This window comes from Bos mutus, chromosome 29 (genome assembly GCF_027580195.1).
Source record: "Bos mutus isolate GX-2022 chromosome 29, NWIPB_WYAK_1.1, whole genome shotgun sequence".
Taxonomy (NCBI): domain Eukaryota; kingdom Metazoa; phylum Chordata; class Mammalia; order Artiodactyla; family Bovidae; genus Bos; species Bos mutus.
Window position 1 is genome coordinate 4876658 of NC_091645.1, and position 21705 is coordinate 4898362.

The window sequence follows — 21705 nt, forward strand, 5'->3', positions numbered from 1 at the left end:
AAAATTCCATGAACAGAGGAGCCTGGTGGGCTACAGTCCATGGGGTTGCAAAGAGTCAGACACAACAGAGACTAACACACACACACACACACACACCATATTAGAAATTAAACCTAAAAATAATTAAATATTTATTTACTAAATAATTTTATAAAATTAATTACTAAATAATTTTATAAAATAATTTATAAAATAACATTTATAAAGCCATCTAGGCCACAGGACAAATATTCTCTAAATATTATTTTAAATATAATTTTGACCTCACAGACTCCCACAATTCTCAAAAACACACTTTGAGAACTGATGTAATAAGGACATATTTCCTGTGAAGTTGGGATAGGGAAAGGAATGATCCAGAGGTGGGGCTGCCTGGGCCCCTGGACAAGAGGCCTGTACCTTGTTGCTAGATTTTCTGGGCCCTGCAAGCTAAGGATGCATGGTGGTACTCCTGCATTCCTCTCAAGGCCCTGTAGCTATATGGGAGAAAGAGCCAGCATTTTCGGCCACTTTATGCTTTCCACCACAGACTATAAAAGGCGATAGTAGCAAGGTCAGCAGCAGCAGCAAGGTCACAGTGTGCTTCCAGCCTGTGCTTGGCAATAAGATTCTTTATAAACTATCCTTCCTGTACAACCTAAAAGTATCACCTGTAATAGACATAGTCTCAGTCAGAGATTCTCAAATTATGGTCCAGGAAACAGCACCTTGTGAGCTATGCAAACTCGCCTCTCATTAGATATGCAAACTCGCCTCTCACTAGACGTGCAAACTCTGTGACCCCAGACCTACTGAATCAAGAATCGTTGTGGCTGAAGCCTAGCAGCCTGTGGTCTACCAAGCCCTGCAGGTGATTCTGATGTACCTACTAGGCTACGTCGGCCTTGACAATTAACATCAAATGGGCCTAGCATCCCTTTTAAGAAGGGAAACAGCACAGCTGGGAAGGGGAGCTTCTTTTGCTCTCTCTCATCTCCTCACCTTCCTGAATGTGGACAGCGGGCAAAGACAGAGAATCAGTCCCTGGTGTTGGGGACAAACAAAATCAGGCCACAGAGGTTCCTTGAGAAGAAGCACCAACTGAAAGGTGAGAAATGTGAGTTGTATAAAACAAGATTGCCTTGCTTTTGGTTAGTGTTTGTCTTTCCTTGTAGTTTTAATTGAGCTTTTAAGAAAGCCTGTAATCAAAGTTCCAGCCTCCTCTCTGACCCTTGTTTGAATAAAAATGAAACCAGGACCATATTATGTGGAAAAACCCCACCTGTGGTCCCCTCAAGGGTTATCCAGAAAATCTTCAAAGAGGTGGAGTTGTGGTGAGAGCTGCTCTCTGCACCTGGAGACCCCCTTCTGGATGCCTTGGTGGTTCTGAGTTTGCTTCCATTAAAGGAGGCTTTATTACAGTTCATTCCAAGGTCTGTGGATACTGCAGAGACAGCCATCTACATCCTCTTTCCTAACACAGTCTTGCACTAATATTTTTGCTACTTGCAAATTTGTAAAGTACCAAATAACAAAAATAAACTACTTTAACTCATAATACATAATTAGCACCTATTAGTGATTTTTTAAATATTTGTTTATATTTTTGGTATGAGTATTTTCTTTATTTTAATTTTGTGTTTCATTGGAGAAAGTTTTATTAAAAAAAATTAGCCAGCAAAATTTATTGAGATGGACTGGTAAGGTTGCTTTCATAAATATTGAAATAAGGATTGAGGGGAAGATAAATAGAAAAGATCCTCATGGTGTGAAATCAGTTATAGGGTTGATACCCTTTTTGGGAAAAATTCTGAGCACATATCAGTTCAGTTCAGTCGCTCGGTCGTGTCCCACTCTTTGCCACCCCATGAACCGCAGCATGTCAGGCCTCCCTGTCCATCATCAACTCCCAGAGTCCACCCAAACTCATGTCCATTGAGTCGGTGATGCCATCCAACCATCTCATCTTCTGTCGTCCCTTTCTCTTCCTGCCCTCAATCTTTCCCAGCATAAGGGTCTTTTCAAATGAGTCAGCTCTTTGCATCAGGTGGCCAAAGTATTGGAGTTTCAGCTTCAACATCAGTCCTTCCAATGAACACCCAAGCACATATTCTAGGGATTAAATAATGTTTTAAAATGTATTTCACAAATCGCAGCAATCTCTGCATTTTTGAAAAACTCTTGAATGTTAGTGTTTGGTGGCAGGCACAAATTCACATGAGAAGGGTAGAAAAGAAAGTCTGATATTCCCACTTTTCCAAAAGATTTTGTCATCTTTGAGGGGAATCTTGTCTCTGGAGAAAAATAGCCTGGTGGGCTATAGTCCATGGGCTCACAGAGTTGGACACGATTGAGTGACCAAGTATAGCACAAGATCCTCTTTTTCCCCAAAGACCCAACTCAGCCCACAATCAGAATTCAACTTTCCTTTTGCTTGATAAGACCCATCGTCCATCAATTGTCCCTGAATACAGGGAACTTAGAACCCTGAGTTTGGAAAACAAATGAAATCCCCAACCTGGATTATAAACATAGATATATGTTTTCCTACATCATTCTTCTATAATAAATTTTAAAAGTTTCAAAAATCTTTTAAATGCTTTTCCTGAACTCAGCTACCTTTTGACGAGGGTGTTTTCCTTTCATCAACTACCATCTCAAATTTGGTTTTTCTTTTCTCTCTTTGCTTTATTTTTATTAGCTTTTCCTTAAGACTCTCTACTTTTCTTCCAATTCTTACATTGTTGTCTTTCTCGTGACTGAGCTCCCTTTCTCTTTTGTTGTCATTTTTACTTGATAATTAGTAGAAATTAACTCTTCTACAAGATGCTGATCCAATTATCCCTCTTTCAAATAGGTACCTGGTTTGTTTTGCAAGTGAAGATACAGAATCGTCTCAAGATGGCAGGGTCTAGAGAACAACGGGTCTAACTCAGCAATGTAGCTTCAGGATCTGTACTCTTATCCACAGACCATAGTGGTCTCCAATGTCTTTTTCACTTTGGGTGTTAAACTGCAGAAGCTTCATGCCAACTTCTTGAAATGGGAGTTTTCTACCACCAAGAATTGGAGAAGGAAATGGCTACCCACTCCAGTAATCTTGCCTGCGAAATCCCGTGGACAGAGGAGTCTGGTGGGCTATAGCCCATGGCGTCACAAAAGAGTTGGACGCAACTCAGCAACTAAACATTAACCACCAAGAATAGTTTTGAAATGTGCAGAAAATTTTGCCTGTTGCCTCCTTTATCAGTATCTCATAGTCTCTACAATTTTGCTGATATTGCCCAAGGGTTGTCTTTCTCTTGGGTTCATCAATTAAAGCAAGGGTAGTTTACTTTGGACCAGGCACTGTTTGAACTTCTTTTTCTCTATAACTGCCCGCAAGGTCACGTAACCCTGTTATCCAATTTTCTCTACAATTACATTTCTTTTCTTTTTTCATACTGCTTTCTCTAAGTGCCTCTCTACTCCTGGTATCTCTTGTTTCCCTCTCATCTCTGATCCTTTGGACGTTACTTTCTTCTTCCTCTCTTCCTATGATATAATACCCCAAATCCCTTGTCCTGTAAGTCACGACCTCCTCACGTTTGTGGAATCAGTCAAAACAAGAGAAACGTCACTCCAGTTTCTTGAAGTCACATCATAGGAAAAAGACTGAACATTCTGGAAAAGCTTCACCTTTTGCCACCTCCTCTTTGCTGCTGTTGCTGCTAAGTTGCTTCATTCGTGTCCGACTCTATGCGACCCCATAGACGGCAGCCCACCAGGCTCCCCCATCCCTGGGATACTCCAGGCAAGAACACTGGAGCAGGTTGCCATTTCCTTCTCCAATGCATGAAAGTGAAAAGTGAAAATGAAGTCGTTCAGTCATGTATGACTCTAGCGACCCCATGGACTGCAGCCTACCAGGCTCCTCCTTCCATGGGATTTTCTAGGCAAAAGTACTGGAGTAGGGTGCCATTGCCTTCTCCACACCTCCTCTTTAGGATCCTATATATTTATTGCTGGTTCTCAGGTAAGAACTGGCAGCCCTGACTCTTCATTCTGGCATATTTTGACGATCAACACACCTTATGTTATGAAAGCAAACAGAAAGAGCAGAGTCCTGGAATGTGGCTTTTTGCTGAGATCTGGGCCAGACAGAGAATGAAGGAGAAGGGAAAGGATTTCAGGGTGGCTTTGTCAGACATCCTGATTCAGTAGGCCCAGAGTAGAGATACACACAGGAACACTCAAAACTGTGTGGCAAGGACGGGGCCTATTCCTTCACAGCAGAATGATAGTACAGACACTAGATGTTAGCAAAGAGATGCCATGTCTCAGAGACCGCATCAGAAATTTCCAGAGTCCAGAAGAGTGGGAGGTCAGAAGAACTCGCCTGACTGTCCTTCAGAGTATTGGAGGCACAGAGACTGTGCAAACAGAGCAGTTTCTAAAGATGGGGCCACGTTTCAAGCTCTGCAGGCCACACTTAGTGGTAAGGTCTAGGGGATGGCTTAGCTACGGATTTTGAACATCTGTCTACTACAGGCTGGATATGCTACCCTCTCCTCAGGAAGACGCACATGGACACAAGTCCACAAGGCCTGCCTTTTTATTTTTTATCATTTTATTTACTTATTTCTGTCTGTGCTGTGTCTTCATTATAGTGCACGGCTTCTTAGAGTGGTGGCTTCCTTTGCTGCTGAGCATGAGCTCCAGTAGTTTCAGCGCGTGGGCTCAGGAGTTGCTGTTCCCCAGGTCCAGAGCCCAGCTTCCACAGTTGCGGCACCTGGCCTTAGTCGCTCCTTGGCGTGTGGGATCTTCTTGGGCCAGAGATTGAACATGTGTCTTCCACATTGACAGGCAGGTTCTTTTACCACTAAGCTCCCAGGGAAGCCCCAAGACCTATATTGATAAGAATTTTCAGTGAAATATGGAGACATCAGAAGGGGCTTCCTGCTGAAGAGAGGTTCTGACCTTCTTCACTCCATTGGCCTGGAATTATCAAGTCTGTTCCTGGTGCCCTGTGAGGAAACGAACATCTCTCCCATTCAGAATTGTGCATATCTGTATCAATATGCCTTTTATTATGTTGTATTCAGAGTGATTGTCCAGTTGACACCAAACCCTTAAAGGGCCCTCTCACATAAAAAATATTTATTGTACCAAATTTCCAGAGAGCTAGAGAACCATTTAATAGAAATCTGGAGCTTGAAAGGTAGATCTATAAAAGACTCATTGAATCCAGGGCCTTCACTCTCTGGATCCAGATCCCTGAAGTCAACTTATCAGGAAGAGCAGATATAGCAAGATTTATTCCTCTCCTCCTCATCCCCAAAGAGATTCAACAATATCCCATTTCCCATTCTTTTCCTACAGTGTAACTTCAAAACTGCTCACATTTCAAAGTGTTCCATCCCTTTGAATCTGGGTAGGGTTATGACCATAACAGGTGAGATACGCTGTGTTGCACAATTCCTCCTGACAATATTGGGATGGAAATAACTAGGAAACTAATTACCAGGCTGTGAGGAAGCCCATGAAGCTACATGAGTGATTAGGTGAAGATATTCTGGGCAGCAGCCCCAGCAGAGGTAACCCAGACAGTGTCATCTGCCAGACTTGTGAGTGAGGTCTTTTGTGTCCAGTACATATTCAGCTTCCAAGAGAATGCTATTAGGTGAGTCTATAGACCCAAGAGACTCAGGATGCTCAGGAGTCTTCCAGAGCTGCTTTTGTTAAATGATTCTCATTTGTTTTTAGTCTAACATGAGATGAGGATTATGCTTCAGGTCTTCAAGTGTCAATGAAAACTCCTACCTTGTTTGAAGTCAAACTGAATGCATTTTCCTAAGTCATTTTCCTAAGTCATTTTGGTTATTGACCATAGGTCCCTTTGGATAAGGATTGGGTAGTCTCTACAGTACATACTTTTCATGATGTCACAGAGAACTTATTCCAAGGGATGTGGTCACCTTATCAATCAAGGAGCTCTAAGTCTGAAAATAAGGAAAGTCTGGCAAGAAGGATCATTAACTAGAGAAAAAACCCCTCTGCCTCTTGATAATACTTTCTTGCCTTCTGTTCATATCTTACAGCAGTATTATTGGCTTCTCTTGTATCTATTCTGCCCCTGGAGGTGCTATTCATTTTATTAACTATCTCTGCAATTCCATGTGGGTCAAGTCATCTTGGTTCCTGCTCAACCCTTGCTAGTCATTACACAGATTCAGTCTGCTGGCACCTGGTAGTTAAATACCCTATCATCTGATTGAGATCAGTAGCCAAGCTACCTAAACACTCTTTATCACTGTCCTAATCCTGGAGAGGACAGCTACCATTGAACGGCATTCTGATGCTATCTCTCTTGGCAGCACATTTGTGATAATCTTGGTGGATAGTGTATCCTCTTGGCTTTATTGATAAACACAATGCTGTGATTGATCTTCTGATTTCATAACATATTCACTTTAACATGAAAATGCCCTTTGGCTTTTTAATCCTGTCCAGTCCCATCTTACACAGCAGTTCTTGCATTTCATTGTTAAGCATGGGCCATCATTTTCCTAGGGTTGTAGGAGCCTGCAAGCATCAAATGTGCCTCATCTTCTAATGTCCTTGTCAAACTATTATATTCTGTATCCTGAGGAAGTGTCCCCATCCAGTAAACTCTCTCTTATCCTGTTTTATGTCCCAGCCCTTTGATCAAGTATTTCAAAATCTAGTCCTAAGGGAACTCTCACAATCTCTGCCAGTGCACACTGGATAATTATCCCAGCTTCTTTGGGATACAGTCCCTTAATTCTCAGTTAGACCCAATGTCTTCATGGTTAGGTTTTGCTGAGGATTAAATAAGCCAGGAGAGAATCTGAAGGGCTCCCTATTGACTCTTAGGGGAGAAACTTCTACTGTGTTTACATAGCAGCTCCAGGTTTAATAGGAAGAGTGAGATATCTCTGTAATCTTTGTGGATCCAGAGAAGTCTTATCTTGTCTTGTCAGTCTTTTCAGTTCATTTGGATAAATACTTTGGAGTGAAATAGAATCTGCCTGCAATACAGGAGACCCAGGTTTGATCCCTGGATCAGGAAGATCCCCAGGAGACGGGAATGGCAACCCACTCTCCAGTATGCTTGCCTGGAGAATTCCCTGGACAGAGGAGCCTAGTGTGTTAATTTCTTTCATGGATTGTGCTTTTGGTGTTTTATCTGGATAAAGGCTATTCTTTCTCCAGTGAAGTGCTGATGAAAGTTAAAGTGAAAGTCTCTCAGTCGTGTCCAACTCTTTGCGACCCCATGGACTATACCATGGAGTTCTCCAGGCCAGAATACTGGAGTGGGTAGCCTTTCCCTTCTCCAGGGGATCTTCCCAACCCAGGGATCGAACCCAGGTCTCCCATATTGTAGGCAGATTCTTTACCAGCTGAGCCACAACGGAAGCCCAAGAATACTGGCTACAGTTAAACACTTGTAAAAAAAAAAAAAAAAATCAGCTGACTATATCTTTGCAGGTCTCTACTTTCAGTTTCGTTCTAATAATCAGTATGTCTTTCCTTTTCCCAATACTGTGTGTTTTTAGTACTATAGAATTCTACTAACTTTTAAAATCAAGTAATGTGAGTATTCTGATTTTATTTCTTAGGATTGTTTTGGCTATTCTATTTGTTTGGTATGCCATAAAACATTTCAAAACCAGTTCGTATATACCTATAAAATTTTTCTAGAGTTTTATCAGAGATTATGTTAAATTTATATATCATATAGAAGAAGATTGCCATTTTAACAGTATTAAATTGTCCAGTGTATAAACATAATTCTCCATTTATCTAGATCTTAATTCTTTTCTTCCGTTGATATTTTATTAAAATTATAACTAGTTATTTCATTTTTTTGGCATGCACATATGCCAAGTCACTTTACTTGTGTCCAACTCTTTGTGACCCTACAGATGTAGCCCCCCAGGCTTCTCTGACCACGGGATTCTCCAGGCAAGCATACTAAAATAGGTTGCCATGCGCTCCTCTAGGGGATCTTCCTGACCCAGGGATTGAACCTGCATCTTTTATGTCTCCCGCATTGGCAGGCACGTTCTTTACCACTTGCGCCACCTTCATTTTCTTAAAATTTAATAATTGTGTTCAGACATAATTGACAAAAAATAAATTCTGCATACTTAAAATGTACAATTTGACAATCTTTTGATACATGTATACACTTACAAATCCTCCATCAAAACCAAGATAATGAACATATCAATATATTACCTGCAAAAGTTTCCTTTGCCCTTTTTTTTAAGTTGTAGTATAAGAACACTTAACATGAGATCTACCCATTTAACACATTTTTAATGATACAATACAATATCACTAACTATAGGTACAATGTTTTTTTTAATCAAATCTCTAGAACTTATTGCATTTGACTAACTCATTATTTGAAGTTATTATAAATGTGAAGTTTAAAGAAATTCAAATACAAAATTTTCATACAGGTGTGTGGCATTAAAATCAATTTTTATATATTGGCCCTTTGTTTTCTGACCTTGCTAAATTTGCTTATTACTTCCAGGATGTTTTATATTAGATTCTGCCAGAGTCCAACTCCAGCAGCCAGGGATTCAACCTGAAGAGATGGACAGTGTCTGCAATGAGACAGCCTCTCATTTTTCTGTGGACTGCCTGTTTATTCCAAGTTTAAGATTCTCTTTTATATTTTTACAAAAACACTGGGCCAGAGGTTTGACATTTTCAGTTCCTCCTCTCCCAGATTTATTATCTCCATAAATCATTGTTGCTCTTCAGAGTTCCTGCTTTAGTGATTCTCTGGGAATCAGCCTTATCATCTATTATCTACCTCTTCTAATGTGTCCTGTAGTTAACTTGTGATTACATTGTAACTCATGCTACATTCCTCAGTTTACTACTTATCTTCCTAAATCCTGTTTGCCCCTAACATCCTGAGCTCACTATCTCTTAAAAAGGCTTCTAGCTATAGCATCTCTAAAAATTCCTAACTTCTATAAGCTATAGTAAAATATGCTAACTTTACAACATTCCTTAAATCTTTAACTTCTGTTTTAATTATTTCTAAGCCCTAAATTCAGTAAACTCCTTTGTCATAAACATTCTCCTCACAAATAAGCTTCAGATAGCAATCCCTCCCATGGCCTCAAGCTATGGCCTCTGTGCTCATCCTGGAACACTCTTTTGTAAAAGTCCTTGAACAAATGTCAGTGATTAACTTTATGAATTATTTTCTGAGCACAGCTACAGAAGGCTTTTGTGCCTTCTTACGCTCCTCTCAAGAACAATAAGCACCTTAATATTCCTTTTCAGTCAACTCAGCTGAGGAGAAGAAAAGACAATCAGAATTACAAGGCCTAACTCCTTCATCCCGGGATCCGTGCCTGCGGAATGAGGAGAGGGGTCTGGGGCCATGCCTCCATTTTGTCAGTAATGCCTACCGCAGCTCCCGACAAGATTCTTTGGGATTTTCTACACTCGTAGCTTTATCATCTATGAATATACATAGTTAGCTTAAAATGTTCTTGTTGTTTAGTCACTAGCTCGTGTCCGACTCTTTTGCGACCCCAAGGACTGTAGCCTGCCGGGCTCCTCTGTCCATGCAATTTCCCAGGCAAGAATATGGAACGGGTTGCCATTTCTTTCTTCAGGGAATTTTCCTGACCCAAGGTTCAAACCTGCATCTCCTGCATTGCAGACGGTTTCTTTACCACTCAGCCACCAGGGAAGCCCCGTTCAAAATATACCTCTTTAAATAATCTTTGTCCACTTTCAGTAATACTATATTGCTTTTCATTTAATGTAAAATCCTTATAATATTTCCAATTCCTCTTTTCTATTTCTTGTGTCATTTTTGTCATAAGTTTCATAAACACATGGTTCATTGTTAAGCTATTGCTTTAAATAGTTGATATATGGCAAAACCAATACAATATTGTAAAGTTTAAAAAAAATTAAAAAAAAATAGTGAGTTAAAGAAAAATATAAGAGCTTATGTTTTGCCTTTATTCAATTTCCAGTATCACTTATTTTTTGTGAGTAGATCAATTTTCTTCTTAGCACAACATATGCTTTTAAATGAAGAGCTTCTTTATCTCTTTCTTATAGATTAGACCTGATAAAACTGAATTCCCTCAAGTTTTCTTTCTTCTTTTTGAAAAATTATAATATTTTACTTTTGAAGTATATTTTCACTACATATGAGAATTTTGGGTTAATAGTTGTTTTCTCTCAGCAATCTAAAGATGTCACTTAATTGTTTTCTTGCCTGCATGGTTTCTGCTCTAATTTTTATCTTTATTTTTCTGTGCATAATCTTTATTTTTCCTATTTCTGTGACTCCCTTAATGAATTTATCTTTGTAAAAAAAAAGAAGGAAAGAAAGAATTTCTCTTTGTTATTTGTTTTTATTTAGTTTTAATGTAACTTGCCTAGTTGTGTTTTTGTTTGCTTATTCGTTTTGTATTTTTCTGTCTGATATTCTCTGAATATCACAGATCTCTTTTATGCTGTCTGTCACTAATTTTGGAAGAGCCTCTAAAATTATTTCTTTAAATGCTTCTTTTGCCCTGTTGGGTTTCCCTGGTGGCTCAGCTGGTAAAGAATCTGCCTGCAGTGTGGGAGACTTGGGTTCGATCCCTGAGTTGGGAAGATTCCCTGGAGAAAGGGAAAGGCTACCCACTCCAGTATTCTGGCCTGGAGAATTCCATGGACTGTATAGTCCATGGGCCTGCAAAGAGTTGGACATGACTAAGTGACTTTCACTTCACTTTGCCCTATTATATCTTCATTTTCTTTCTGGAAATCTAATCACACAGATGTTAAACAATGTTAAACAACATTTAATGTTGTCTTACTGCTCTTTGATGCTCTGTTCTGTTGTAATTTTTTATTCTTTGTTTCTCCTTTTTGTGTTTAGTTTTTGTATTTTACACTGACATACTCCCATGCTCACTGGTAATTTTCTTACTTGTACCTACTTCTGAACCCAAACATAAAATTCTCTGCATATGTTATATCTAGCCTATCTGCTTATCTTATACTTTTCATCTGTTTCCTGAAATTACCTATCTTGCATGTTGTCAACATTTTTTTAATAAGTCTTTAACATACTAATCATAGTTATTATTATTTAAATTAATTAATTTATTTTAACTGAAGGCTAATTACTTTACAGTATTGTAGGGTTTTTGCCATACATTGACATGAGTCAGCCATGGGTGTACATGTGTTCCCCATCCTGAACCCCCCTCCCACCTCCCTCCTCATCCCACCCCTCAGGGTCATCCCAGTGCACCAGCCCTGAGCACCCTGTCTCATGCATAGAACCTGGACTGGTGATCTGTTTCACATATGATAATATGCATGTTTCAATACTATTCTCTCAAATCATCCCACCCTCTCTTTCTCCCACAGAGTCCAAAAGTCTGTTCTTTACATCTGCGTCTCTTTTGCTGTCTTGCATATAGGGTCATCGTTACTATCTTAGTTATCTTAATAGTTCTAATATCTGTTTTATATCTAAGTCTGGTTTTGATGACTGCTTTGTCTGTTTAGACTAAATTTTTCTTGCCTTATGATATGCTGCATGATTTTTGTTGAACCCCCGACATGTATATGGCAGTAGATCCTGTGCAAAGTTCTTTTTGTATGTGGTGGTAAACACAAACTTTCTTCTGCTAGGATTTTAAGTCTAGAGATTTGTGTTAATTTAGTTGGGAATTGGCTTCTTCAGAATTAGTTAACTGTTGTTCAATGCCATTGTTAAAAACCATTTCTTTCTGTTTTTGTTATCCTTAGACTATTGGCTTTTCTCCTCAGGCCAACTCATTCTGTGATCACAAAATGGCTATGCAAGTGGGCATTATATCTGGAAAATGACCAGAAACAGAAAAAGCCATCTGTTAATTCTGTGCATCTCTTCTGGAACAAGAAAATTTTTTCTAGAATTGTCCTAGGAATTTTAGCATCTTATTTCATTGGCCAGGATTTGAACAAATACCTTGTGTTAACCAATCAGAGAGAGTAAAAAAGGGGAAAATTGTGATAGTTTCGGACACAATATGATTAGCTACCTATGAATGATCCCAGAACCTCTGATTCTTTGTCTTTGAAAAAGAGATAATATATGTGGAAAATACTGGATTTCTAATAGGGAACTGAGAAGTAGTGCTGGAGGCCAATGGTGGAAAATAATAACACATTTTACTGGTCTATAGGACTCTCTTTTCTTCACCATCCTCAAAACATGGGCTGTCCTCCTATAGGACATATGTGTATTGGCGAGAGAAAGCTTAAGCTCAGCTCACATGCTGAAAGTCAAGAAAGTCCTTTCCTTTTGTTTTCTTAGAAACATGGCATCTGCTTCCGCACAGTGTCTCCCCACTGAGATCATCTGCTCCATCTGCAAGGACACGTTCACAGACCCTGCCACCATTAGGTGTGGGCACCGATTCTGTACTCCCTGCCTCTGTCTCTTGTGGGAAGATGCCCCAACAGTTACTTGCTGTCCTGTGTGCAAGGCGGCATCTCCAAAAATGGACCTCAAAAGCACTATTCTTGCTAAGAAACATATTCGTTCCACCGGAAACTCAGTTATCTGCCAGTTACCTGGCTCTGCCAAGCAGATGTGTAGGACACACCAAGTGATAAAGCTCTACTTCTGTGAAGCTGACAAGAGCCTGCTGTGCTTGTTCTGCTCTCGTTCCACAGGGCATGCCACTCATGAACACTATTCAGTAATGCAGGTTGCAGAGCACTACAGGGTAAGTAATATCTCTGACTGAACTTTAAAATGTGGAAGACCCTGTATCTGATAGGCACTGAGGAAAATACATTGGTTAACAACCATTATCACTTTATGCTATTAACAAATACAATTTTTGAACACCATGTGCCAGGCACTATTCTGAAATCTAGAGATAAAGCAGTGAAGAAACTAGATATCATCCTTGCTTTCCTGATGTTTAAATTCTGTTGAGCTGAAAGAGAGGAATGATGATGAAATTGATGAGGATTAGGATGCTGGTACTTCAGAAGTAATGTGGTAGATGGGCTTCCCTGGTGGCTCAGACAGTTAAGAATCTGCCTGCAATACAGGAGACGTGGGGTTGATCCCTGGGTCAGGAAGATCCCCTGGAGAAGGGAATAGCTACCCAATCTAATATTCTTGCCCGGAGAATCCCATGGACAGAGGAACCTGGTGGGCTACAGTCCATGGCGTCGCAGAGAGTCAGATACAACTGAGCCACTAAGCGTGCACACAGTGTGGAAGATAAATATCTAGTTTCAGTAAAAGTCATTGGCTCCCACAAACATGATTATAATGGTCCTGTTCTAATTATAGCAGATTTAGAAACACTGGCCAACATTTTCTAACAGTGCCACAGGAAAACTGAGGGCTAATATTTCACAATTAAATATAAAGCAAGAGACCTCACAGAATGAACGAAAAGGTAGTCCTTCCTCTTCCGCTATTTTAGAAGAGTTGGAGAAAGATTAGTATTGATTCTTCTTTAAACGATTGGTGCATTTCATCAGTGAAACCATCTGGTTCTTGGCTTCTCATTGTTGGAAAATTTTTCATTATCGATTCACTCTCTCTACTACATACAGGCCTGTTCACATTTTCCATTTCTTCTTGAGTTAATTTTGGTAATTTGTGTCTTTCTAGGAATTTGTTCATGTTGACTTAAAAAAATGTGTAACATGAAAAAAAAAAAAAAACAAACAAACCCAGAAACAAAAGCAAGATTCACTTCTGAAAACTGACCAGGTTATTATAAATTCAATGCTAGATTCCTCAGATAATGGATTACATTTTTTCAAATTTAGACATTCCATCTTTGTTTGATCTCCCCAGATTTAGGAGATAGTATTCCAAAGGAAAATTACTGACATATCTGCTCTTTTTACTGTTTGTCCCATGTTCATCCCCTTATATCTTCTTTAAAATATCTGAAATGTACTAACTTTGCTATTCTAGTGCTACAAATAATAGTTATTTTGCAGGAGCACCTTCTGATGCAAATGAAGTCTATTTGGAAAAAGAAACAGGAAAATCAACGAAATATAAAAAAAGTGACCAACACATTCAGAGCATGGGAGGTAAGCCGCAGACCCTGGATCCCTTAGAGCCAGTTTGGAACAAATAACCTGGTAACTTACAGTGGAAGAACTTGAATTAAATCATAATGTCCTCTGAGAGGGTGATCAAAGAGAGCTGCATATGGAAAAACATGACCTTCCATGTAGGATTTCATGTTGAATGACCCCAATAGGTAAATAAAAGATTCTTCCTGATTATCTTGGTAAAGCAATATCTACCACTAATACTTCAGTAGAGACAAGAAAATGCAGTATCACAAAACAAAATGCAAGGGTCACTCGGATGAAGGTAAAAAAACAGTTCTGTAGGAGTTTAATAAACTTTGAATGTAAAGCTTCTCAAAAAAATAAAAATCACCCTGAAGCTAATGTTTTAGTAGAACCTGTAAATTCATAACACAGAGATCTAAGGGACAAGAAAGCTAAATATGAGAAAAAATCATAGAATTATTTGGGGCATGTAGATAGCTCCTATTAATTAGTACATATGGTACGAGGCAGGCAGTGAGAGATATGGCTGGCAATGTAATTATAGCCATGGCAAGATGCCTAGCTAAGGATTTGGGGTTTTATTATTCATTGGTTCACATTTATGAATGGAGAGCCTGAAACTAAAGAAGTTGAACTACATTTTCATTTTCAAAGAACTCAATGACTTCTAAAGAAGATACATCAGCAGGCTATATTACAGAATATTTCATTAAAGAGAAATCTGTACATAGTGCTGTAAAAATACTGCAGGACAATAACAAAATTACCCTGATCATTTAAGATGGTTTTCCTAATGAACCATTCTTTCATAGGAGGGCATGTGATATGTTGCTCACTGTTATAGGTCCACAGAGAGATATGGAAATGGACAAAAAGAAACAAATCAATGACTTCAGTAGGATATAATCTTGTAAAAGAAGTCATACAACAAATAAAGAAGAATAACATTTATAATACATCACATTTGTAAAGTTCTTGGAAGAAAATTAAAGCAGGGATATATATAAATAGTACAGGTTTGGGGGATGTATGCTGGCCAGAGAATACCCATCATGAAGGTTACATCTGCGTAGAGATCTAAAAGGATCAAAGGGAGTGAGCCAGAAGGTCTCTGAGAACACATCCTTCTGGAGCACAGAAGACAGAAGCTATGGTCTGAAAGTCTGGGTCCCCCACAGTTCAAATGTTGAAATTCTAACCCCCAAAATGATAGTGTTAGGAGGTTTGGCCTTTGGAAAGTGATTAGGTCATTAGGAAAGAATCCTTATTAATGGGATTCTTATAAAAGAAGCCCTAAAAAAAAAAAAAAAAAAGAAGCTTAGTAGAGACTTGCCCCTTCTGCCATGTGAGGACACAACCAGAGGATGGCTATCTAGCCAAGGCATAGAAGAAACCTAAATGTTCGTTGACAGATGAGTTGCTGAAGAAAATGTAGTATATTTATACAATGAAGTACTGCTCAGCCATAAAAAGAATGAAATAATGCCCTTTGCAGTAGCATGAATGGACCTAGAGATTATCATACCAAGGGAAGTAAATCAGAGAAAGGCAAATATCATATGATATCACGTGTGGAATCTAAAAGAATGATACAATTACACTTATTTACAGATCAGAAAAGGCCAATAGTCACAGAAAACAAGCCTATGGTTATCAAAGGGGAAGGTGAGGGGAGGGATAAATTAGGAATTTAGGATTAACATATATACACTATTCTACATAAAAACAGATAAACAACAAGGACCTACTTTATAGCACAGGGAGCTATCAGTTCAGTTCAGTTGCTCAGTTGTGTCCAACTCTTTGCAACCTCACAGACTGCAGCACGCCAGGCTTCCCTGTCCATCACCAACTCCCAGAACTTGCTCAAACTCACATCCATCTCATCCTGTCGTCCCTTTCTCCTTCCACCTTCAATCTTTCCCAGCATCAGGGTCTTTTCTAATGAGTTGGCTCTTTGTATCAGATGATCAAATTATTGGAGCTTCAGCATCAGCCCTTCCAATGAATATTCAGAGATGATTTCCTTCAGGATTGACTGATTGGATCTCCTTGCTGTCCAAGGGACTCTCAAGAGTCTTCTCCAACACCACAATTCAAAAGCATCAACTCTTCAGCACTCAGCAGGGAACTATAATCAATATCTTGTAATAACCTATAGTGAAAAAGAATTGGAAAAAAGAATTAGCTATACACATGTATATGGATAACGGAATCACTTTACAGTATATCTGAAACAAACACAATATTGAAAATCAATAATACTTCAACAAAAAAATACATGCATATGGTAAAAAATGAAAACCAAGTATGTGAATGTGCTTTGTAAAGTGGAGTATATTTTAATTATTATTAAGCCAAAAAAAAAAAAAAAAGATGCCTATTTAAGAGGAGGGCTCTTACTCTACACCAAACCTGCTGGCACTAATTTTGTATTTCTTACCTTACTGAACAGTGAGAAGTAAATTTTGGTTATTAATAAGCACTCGGTCTTTAGTACTTTTGTTAGTAGTCCAAATGAACGAAGACAAGCATTCTATATACAACACATAGACAACAGATAATAAGGGAAGAATAAAATCCCATCCAAATACATGATCTAATTCATCCAATGTCACTGCAGGGTTTTATAAATCTACGACTGGTGATGATACGAGCTGAATACCCTCAAGTGTGTCAGTATCTCCAGGAAGAAAAGCAAAAACATTTAGAGATGTTGGCAATTGAAGGCACAGTTATTTTTCAGCGACTCAATAGAAATGTAGCCAGAATGATTCATATGGGGAAACTCCTGAGAAAAATATATGAGGAACTGAAGGAAATGTGCCTTAAAGCAGATGTGGACATGCTCCAGGTAAGGACTAAGGACGGATGTTGGCTGCAGAACACCAACCTGCTTGGAAAACACTTGTATCATTTGACATTATATCTTCCTTGACTTCCGTTATTTTTCTGACTCCAAAGTCCAGATTCTGACTCTTCTACCTCTGTGATGGTAGGTTTTGTTCCTCCAGTATAACCTGGAGACAAAACATCAGTTTTGCCTTCTATGGAAGAAGGAGGGCTATGTGGCAAGATTCAAGTAACAGAGCCAGAAAAAAAAAATCTCCCAAACCTTCTTATATCCTTCTACCATACAGTTGCTCTTCCAACTCTCTACAGGTTTTGCATCTAGGGACTCAACAAACCACCAATGGAAAATATTTTTTAAGAAAATTCAGAAATTTCAAAAAAGAAAAACTTCAATTTGCCAATGCTGACAATGATTTACATAGAATTTACATTATATTAGATCTTATAAGTAATCTTGTTATTTAGTCACTAAGTCGTGTCCAACTCTTTGCGACCCCATATATAGCCTGCCTGGCTTCTCCGTACATGCGACTTTTCAGGCAAGAATACTGGTTGTTCATTGTTCAGTTGTTAAGTTGTATCTGACTCTTTGCAACCCTGTGGATGGCAGCACGCCAGGCTTCCCTGTCTTTCACTATCTCCTGGAGAATCCTGGAGTGGGTTGCTATTTCTTTCCCCAGGGGATCTTCAACTCAGAGATCTAACCCTTGTCTCCAGCTGGGCAGGTGCACTTTTTACCACTGAGCCACCTGGGAAGCCTTTAAGTAATCTAGAGATGCTTAAAGTATACAGGAAAATGTGTGTATATTATACAGATATACTGTGCCATTGTATATAAAAATTTGAACACCCGATGGATTTTAGTATCCAAGGGGGTTCTTAGAATGAATTCCCTTCATATAATGAGGGATGACTGTGTTGAACAGATAAGTTAACTTTATATTTGCACTTGATAATATGTGTAACATGTGTAACCATAGGATGCATTCATCCTTTCTATTTTGAAGTTCTAGATTCAGAGAAGGCAATGGCACCCCACTCCAGTACTCTTGCCTGGAAAATCCCATGGATGGAGGAGCCTGGTAGGCTGCAGTCCATGGTGTTGCTAAGAGTCGGGCATGACTGAGTGACTTCGCTTTCACTTTTCACTTTCATGCTTTGGAGAAGGAAATGGCAACCCACTCCAGTATTCTAGCCTGGAGAATCCCAGGGACAGAGGAGCCTAGTGGGCTGCCATCTATGGGGTCGCACAGAGTCGGACACGTCTGAAGCAACTTAGCAGCAGCAGCAGCAGCAGATTTGGAGTCCACACACCAAAGAACTTTGGGGAAACCCCTGTGAATACTTCTGTATATCAGGACAAAGAACAGTCATTCATGCACCCTAAGAACGTTTGACTTTCAATTTTATTAAGATTATGATCTTGTCAGTTAATGTAAATGTGAGATTGGATTTCATATTTATAAGGAGAAGGGAAATGACAAATGATTTTAATCTAAGGAAGAAAACTGGAAATAATGAATTTTTCAGTATAATCTCATATCCTGAAACTAGACTTAAGAGGAGAGTTTGTGCTGAAAACTAAGCCTCCCTCTCTTTTTCTTTACAGGGTGTGGAAGACACAATGAAAAGGTAAGTTTGCTCCTCTATTCAAATCATGATAATTGTGACAGTGATCAGGCTATTTCTGCTAAGATGAACCCTCCCTTTCAATACGAAGTATCTTTCTCTCTGTATTTATTCCTTCCTTCTCTAATAGTCTGCCAGGTTTTATATAGTCTACCCTTTGGTGACCGTATGGTGGAGAGGAGCGCAGTTTCTATTGCAAGGCTTTCTGTAGAAGTTGCAAAGAGATGACGATTTTTCCTGCCCCTAATTTCCAAATCCTAGTTATCCAAGGATTATTCCTGGTCATCCATGGGAAAGGCAGATAAGCTCAGAGAAACAGTAGGTAGAAGGATGCTGAGAAAAGGAGTGAGGTAGAATTCATAAAGAAAGAACATACAATAGTGCTGAGCTTTCATATGTATTAAATGATAAGTTCCAACAATTTTCCGCCTATTAGATTTCAGGAATTAGATGTGAATTGCTGTGTGGATCCTCTAGGGAAGCTAGAAGGAAGGAAACACAGTTTTGATTGCGGCGGCACATTCTACTAGGTTTGATATGCCAAGAGCAAGGAAGTAGATTGTAAAATATCATAGCAACTGCAGTGTTCATCCATCTGAGCAGTTAAATTCATACCCTTTAAAGGTAATTATGAGGATTCTGTTGAAGCATCATCAGTGGGTTGCTAATGATACCTTTGGGCCTATTAGTAAGTGGGCCTTTCTCTTTACAGGAGTCAGTTAATGCAGCTGTATATTCCCCAGCCTTTGGACCCACAGCTCAGTACATGGACCATCACTGGGATGCTGGAAAGGCTTAACAGCTTCCGAGGTGAGAGGCAGCACTCTGCGTGAAGGCAATCACATTGGAAATCACATAGGAAACTACATGAATAGATAACACATTGATGATATCTCTTCACCGCTCTGTCTGTTCTTTGTAGAGAACATATGCAAACCCTTTTAACTTATTTTATTGCTAATTATCAGTCAGAAAAGTTAACTGAAGGCTGTCAAAAATAATCAAATATGACACATAGTTTTTTATTTAGCTACTTGCAGTGAGTTAATAATAAAAAGAACACTTTGACTTATAAAAATGCATATCCATTCAGTGTATTTCATCTTGTAGTTAGCTGTGGATATTTAGATTATATCTGGATATTGAGACTCTTAGAATCACCTTAATGCTGTTATTTAAATGTTTACCTGAATATTAAAGGTAATGCTTGTATATGAAAAATCACAAGACTTTCAAAAAGCTTGAAAACAATCCATAATTCATTGTGTAGAGGACTCCCTGAGACAAATGCAACTGACAGTGAGCCCAGCGGACAAAGGAGAAGCTGGACTGAGATGGGATGCGTTGGATTCTGATTTAGCAGTGACTCCGTTAGAAATTCTGAGAGAAATCACTGCAAAAAAAAAGCACATATAGATATTTGGTTTATTTTATTTTTACTTCTTTAAATGTTAAACCCTTATATCCTAGGCAATGTGATCCCTGTTCAGGACTAAAAATAACAATGTCATATAAAATATAATATATATTTATCATGATTATTTTTTTATTTTGTGATGATTGATTAATGAGATGACTTAAGGGCCATTTTGCTATTTTCTTGACATCTATGAACGGACTCCCAAATTTTTGGTGAGGTAGTGAAAATAAGCCAGAGTCGGACATCCTATATCTTTATGTATTCTCAAAGTTTTCCTTCCTCCAGTTGTATAATTAGGGATTTCCTGGCTCTTTAGATAGATAACAAGCCCTTCCTGTTCTTTCTATGTATTTCCAGTGACACACTCTGTATAAAAGGGTGTGGTAACACAGGGTGTCTAACATCTGTGATTAAAGGGTATTCTGGAACGAGCCAGTACTGCCACACTTGTGGGAGCTAATTGTTACAAGTTCCAGAACTTTAGGAGCAATTATTAAAGGACTGGCGCCTTGAAACCAGTCATGGTGGGTTGAAACATTCCCAGCAAATGAAACAAATCAGTTTGGCTTCATTTCAGAGATTTGGTTGCTACACATTTGTCACAACACCACTGCAGTTATATGTTCTTCAGAACTTGAAACGCTGTTCTCTGACTTCATTGCTTTCATTTTCCTGAAGTGTATATTACGTTGGATGGGAAAATAAGAAACGGTTGCGTGCCTCTGATTGAAGCCCTGAGACGTCTGCAATGCGGTCCTGTCCATCGAGATGTGCCTTGGGACGCAGCATGTCCAGAGAACACGCCTACATGGGGTGCTCAGACCTTCACCGCTGGCAAGCACTACTGGGAGGTGGATGTGGGAAACTCCGGTGACTGGGTTATAGGGCTCTGCAAGGAGTCCTGGACAAGCAGGAATGATATGCTGCTCAACTCTGAGGACATTTTTCTACTTCTCTGTGTCAGTAAGGATGGCCATTTCAGTCTCTTTTCTACCTTCCCATTCTTACCCCACTATATTCAAAGACCCCAGGGCTACATAGGGGTGTTTCTAGATTATGAATGTGGTATGATAAGCTTTATTAATGTTGCCAGAGGTTCCCTCATTTGTAATTTCCTCTCACGATCTTTCTCTTTCCCTCTCAGACCTTTCATTTGGTGTGGACCCAAATGATCAGGAACAGGTCACAAACCTAACCAAGGTTTTGGGAATTCTAGTAGCTGAGGGGGCTCCTATCCTGGTGACTTCTAGAATGGGGAAAATCAATTATAACTTCACTGTGTTTAACTTCATTTTACCTTTAGGACTTATAATGGCTGCATTATTTTTTAAAGTGGTGGTAGTGTTAATGATGTCCATTTGTCTTTTGTATTTTATTTAAATAAAAGCAATCACATTCATTTTTTTGGGTAGGATATAGGCACTTTTCATCTGCCATCTGAACTTACTAGAGATGAAAGAACACACAGGTGTGGAAACCCAGTCAAATGCATGAATGCAAAGCACAGAGGATTCTTCTTCCAGAGAATCCTTGTCAAAACTCAAGGGCAGCATAGAATTTTCCTCTCCTTCCACTCATCTGGCTAAATTCTACCCCTCCTTTAATCCTGGGTTTCCTGAAGTAGAGTAGATCAATTATAATATGACCTCAAGAACAGCTTATTCTTTCCCTTTGCAAAGCTCACAGTAGATTTTGGATCTTCTTTTGTAGTTTTCAGACTGCAA

The 21705-nt window shown here is 39.1% G+C and overlaps 1 protein-coding gene across 1 annotated transcript; it reads left to right on the forward strand.

Moving 5' to 3' along the window:
• The first annotated feature begins 969 nt into the window (after nt 1-969).
• Nucleotides 970-21292, forward strand: LOC102265197 (tripartite motif-containing protein 77-like). The gene is made up of 7 exons (XM_014482291.2): nt 970-1087; nt 12332-12746; nt 13993-14088; nt 16703-16933; nt 18542-18564; nt 19274-19371; nt 20660-21292. The coding sequence occupies exons 2-7, from the start codon at nt 12336-12338 to the stop codon at nt 21151-21153; spliced, it is 1353 nt and encodes a 450-aa protein (XP_014337777.2). The 5' UTR covers nt 970-1087; nt 12332-12335; the 3' UTR covers nt 21154-21292.
• The last annotated feature ends 413 nt before the right edge of the window (nt 21293-21705 follow it).

Excerpts from the sequence above, each read along its gene's own strand:
- LOC102265197 (XM_014482291.2), top strand. The coding sequence starts at position 12,336 with ATGGCATCTGCTTCCGCACAGTGTCTCCCCACTGAGATCATCTGCTCC. Across the intron at positions 12,747-13,992 it reads AGGTTGCAGAGCACTACAGG|GAGCACCTTCTGATGCAAAT; the intron begins GTAAGTAATATC and ends GTTATTTTGCAG. Across the intron at positions 18,565-19,273 it reads GTGGAAGACACAATGAAAAG|GAGTCAGTTAATGCAGCTGT; the intron begins GTAAGTTTGCTC and ends TTCTCTTTACAG.